We start from the raw sequence: 4,065 nt of genomic DNA, 5'->3' as shown, positions 1-4,065 counted from the left end.
GGGGACCACTAAGGTCTATATATAAATATCCAAAAAGCACCATGTCATGGGACCTTTAACAAAAATCCCCCGTATTGTTGAACATTTTCTTAACTGTTTGTACACAAGGACAAGTCATTCACAGTAGGGGTGGGAATCTCTGGGCGCCTCATGATTCAATTCCCATTCAGAGGCTAATGATTTGATTCTAAACCAATCAATTATTATTTTTTTCTGTACATTTCCATGTACGATGTACTCAGTTTGGTAATCACTTCCTAGACAAAGCTTGGATTTTGACATATTTGTCACTATAGTTTAAATGAAATGTTTTGTCTACTGAGGTTTTATAGTGTAGTCATTCCATGCTCAAGCCTTCAACATGCTTGTGAACGTCCCCTTCTCTCTCACTGATCCTCCATGTCAGAGGCTCAGACGTGTTTAAAGCCGGAGAACTGGCTTCTTGGAACAGGAAACATGAGTCAGAGGTTCTGAATGAGGAGTTCAAAGTCTACTTACTGGTTTTCTTCCAGAGCTTTCAGCCTGAACGGGTTGCCTTCATCAGCTAATGTAAGGACAATATATTTATAATGAAATACATCATTACATAGACAACTATAGTGATTATTATACATAAATCTAATTATAATGCCTAGTTCATATTTATACATTACAAATCACTCATCTGTTTATGCACCAGGCGCAAATGCTTCACAGGAGAAGTCATAATTGTTGACTAATGTAATTATATCCGCTTAACTATATGTTAGTGTTTATATAATGCTTATAAGTGTGAAATGGAAGGGTAACCATGCGTCCTTCTACCGACTGTATATAGTTTCTAGCTAGAGTTCAGTTTCCTGTACATTTCACCAGAGCTAAGTCCGTAGGTCCAGTTTGTTATACACATCTAATAACAGGGTTCTACTGTCTGTTGTAAATAACAGGTATAGTGGATTCACTGCCCTGTTAATTTTCTAATGCCTTTTACACTGATTAAATGCCTTTTTAAGTTTTTTCCAATTGTGTCACCAGGTGTTTCTTTAGTGTCGTAGAATGTATTTATTGAGCAGAGTAACTTGTCTAATTGCTGAGCTTAAGCCAGATGTACTGTCATTTCTATTAGCTATTGTGGTTTCCATTTAGCAATGCCAGACAGCATTGTAATACAAATTCTGTTCATTCAGATTCATGAGTTCTTTGAAGGGAATATAGTTGGTCTGTGGGTTCACTTAAACAAGGTCAACTTTTTTTTTTTTTTCTTGACATGCAAGGTGTAGGTATAAGAGTTAATCTCTTCAGACATTACATTTCTTTTTCAAGTTGAATGATCACTTTAAAAATGATTGTAATTTTCACTGCGATCCAGATGTCACCTTCATGTGCTTAATAAAGAAACTTTGGCCAAACTACTTTGTCTTTGATGTTATTTTTGCCACTTTGCCCTAACTACAAAAAAAATAAATCACCGGCAAATGGCAGACATTTTCAACAAAAAACATTTATTGCTTGGCTTTGTCTTCCCTCAGAGCAAGATCCAAACGGTACTGAAACGCTTCATTAAGACAGCAACGACACCTTAATCGATAACTTTATCACTGAAAATGAAAGCACTTCATGGAGACAGGAAAAAAAACACCGACTTCGTGACATCTTTGTAAAAACCACTGCGACAATGCCATGATAGCTGCAGTGGAAAAAAAACACAAACTAAACCAAATCACCACTTTGCATAGATTCCCCCCCCACCCCCCTTTCTTTTCCAATGCACCACAACATAGCACAGACACAAACATAACACTTTCTTCAGGTTTACTCTTGGATTTGTTGATATCAAGAATAGAGATCTGACACATTTGGTACACCATAAGAAACAATATCAAACAGACAATGCTATGGCATTATAAAGGGATCCGTGACTTATTAAATCAAGTCCTTGTTTCGAAGCATACGTTGTACTGCGTGGCATCCCTGATCTCTGGGACGCTGTACACAATCGATGCTCCGTTTCAGCATGGCCACATGTGTTGGAAAGGTACAAAATATCACATCAGCACAACAAATCCTCCCTACTATCTGGAAAACTTGTGTGAAATTGTTTTCAATAGTTGTACATTTGTGTTGTAGCCAGTAATCTTGGAGGAGACAGTTCCGTGGGAAGGAAGTCAAAGCACTATAGGTTAGTAACACGCGAATTAAAAAAAGAAAGTAAAACTACTTTTGTACTGAATGCCACTTTTTGATGCTTAAAAGAGCAAGAAGGGCTCACAAGAAAAGTGAAGAGGATTAGGCAATTACACTTTAAAAGTATGCAAGAATTCTGCAATCATAGCTCCACGTGGCTCTGTGGAAATCATCTGCTTCACTGCTCTACTCAGGTTGCACGTGAAGAGTGTTTTTTTTTCTATTCTCTTTCTTAAAAAAAAGATATTTATCAGAGGAGGAGGAGACGCTCTTCTTAGTGTCCAGACACAGTGAGGTGCTGCATCTTCTTGGCGGCCTCTTCGGACACCGACTTGGCCGTTTTCTCCGGGCTGGGGGCTGGGCTGGGCTGGGGGCTGGGGTTGGGAGTGTTTGCTGCACTGTTGGGATAATCTCTGTTGCCGAATATGACGCTACCCACTCGCACGTTGGTGGAGCCCACCTCGATCTTCAATACATGAGAGTACACACACGTGGTAAGTGCAGGAAAAAAAAAACTCAGTGAACACATTGGACAGCAAGAGTCTTAATGAGTATAATGTACTGACTTACATGGATTAATAACATTGTTATCAAATCTAGTAATAGCCATGTAATGCATGCACATAGTAAATTCAAGGGTCCAATATTTATAGCACTATATAAAAATGACTCAAATTTAGCAAGTCTGACTTGTCATTGAATCTGTGAGTTTTAGATATCTGAATATATGGTTGATTTTTTTTTTTTTTTTAAATAACGGACACAGCTATAGTGCGGAGTTTAGCTTTAAGGACCTTGTGTGAATTTGTGAACTCTTAAAACAAATGAAAAGCTCACCTGGCAGAAATTTCAAAGGGCGGAATACATTCCAGCTATGACTTGCTGCCATGTTTTGTGCCTAAGCACAATTTAGAAATGCTGATTAAGAGTAGTGCTCGGGGCGTCCGGGTAGCTCAGTTGGTAGAGCGGGCGCCCGTATACAGTACATCCCTCGTGTTGTTTTCCCGTAGACCAACATTTAGTTTTTCTGGGTTGAAATTTTAAGTTCAAACTTCCTTAAGACACTTTTGTCACTTTTTCCCAAAGCTCTTTGTCAATTTATTTGGACATTTTTGTTGTTGTCTTGACTACGTTTTTGAAGCTTTCGCCGACATTTGTTGTCACTTTTGGAAATTTTCTAACTTTTCACCAAGTTCTTTCTCCCTTACATTATCTTTTTCGATCATTTCTGCGTTTTTTAGGACGTTTTTTGTTGTTTTTCCCTATTTTTTTCTGTCACTTTTTTGAGCGTGAATCTTTTTTCCTTTTCTTATAATGCTATGAAATTATATAAAACATATAAATTCAATGAAAATAGTAAACTGATCAGTTATTTAAGTTTTGAAGAGCGTCGTATGGAACCGTCCACGAAAAGGAAACTCAAATTTCTTTTTAGAAACTTTTTGAAAATAGGTCAAATTTAGCCTCGAGGACAACAGGAGGGATATATACTGTGTATATAGTAGAGGTATACCTTTGCTACGTGTCATTACCCCCCCTCTCTCCACTATCATGTCTTCTGCTGTCCTATCAAAATAAGGGCTGAAAAGGCCCCCCCAAAAAAATACTTTTAAAAATGGAATAAATAAAAAAAGTGGTACTCACCGCGTGTTCAAAGTCTGTGGACATGCCCATGCTGAGTTCGACGTCCTCCAGAGGCATTTTCAGAGCGTCACACACCTCCTGCCTCCGACTCAGCAGCATCTACAGGAGGGACACGTTGTGGAGATTACGAGGGAGAACGAGGAGATGCCGGAGCGTGAGAACACCAAAAAGTAGCCTGCTGATAAAAGAACTGGTAACATTATAGCGTATTAAAGCCACAGTCTTTAATCTTTTGCTGTGGTCTTTGTTGGGGGGGGG

The 4,065-nt window shown here is 38.6% G+C and overlaps 1 protein-coding gene and 1 long non-coding RNA gene across 3 annotated transcripts in view; one reads left to right on the top strand and one right to left on the bottom strand.

Annotated features, from left to right (window-relative positions):
- The window catches only part of LOC116693234 (uncharacterized), a 23,020-nt gene extending 21,632 nt beyond the window's left edge, over positions 1-1,388 (top strand). Inside the window, exon 2 of the long non-coding RNA XR_004332871.1 lies at positions 14-1,388. This is a non-coding gene — a long non-coding RNA (uncharacterized LOC116693234). The remainder of the gene's footprint in view (positions 1-13) is intronic.
- A 185-nt stretch (positions 1,389-1,573) lies between these two features.
- plpbp (pyridoxal phosphate binding protein) overlaps positions 1,574-4,065 on the bottom strand; it is a 9,312-nt gene continuing 6,820 nt past the window's right edge. For both annotated transcript variants that reach the window (XM_032522065.1, XM_032522066.1), the window contains exons 7-8: positions 3,808-3,906; positions 1,574-2,629 (exon numbers count right to left, since the gene is read on the bottom strand). In XM_032522065.1, the coding sequence (XP_032377956.1) occupies positions 2,438-2,629; positions 3,808-3,906 (291 nt within the window). In that variant the 3' untranslated portion in view covers positions 1,574-2,437. The remainder of the gene's footprint in view (positions 2,630-3,807; positions 3,907-4,065) is intronic.

The sequence above is a fragment of the Etheostoma spectabile genome, chromosome 7 (genome assembly GCF_008692095.1).
Source record: "Etheostoma spectabile isolate EspeVRDwgs_2016 chromosome 7, UIUC_Espe_1.0, whole genome shotgun sequence".
Classification (NCBI taxonomy): Eukaryota; Metazoa; Chordata; class Actinopteri; order Perciformes; family Percidae; genus Etheostoma; species Etheostoma spectabile.
Note: the sequence above shows the minus strand (reverse complement) of the source record. Positions and strands in the feature narration are given on the sequence as shown.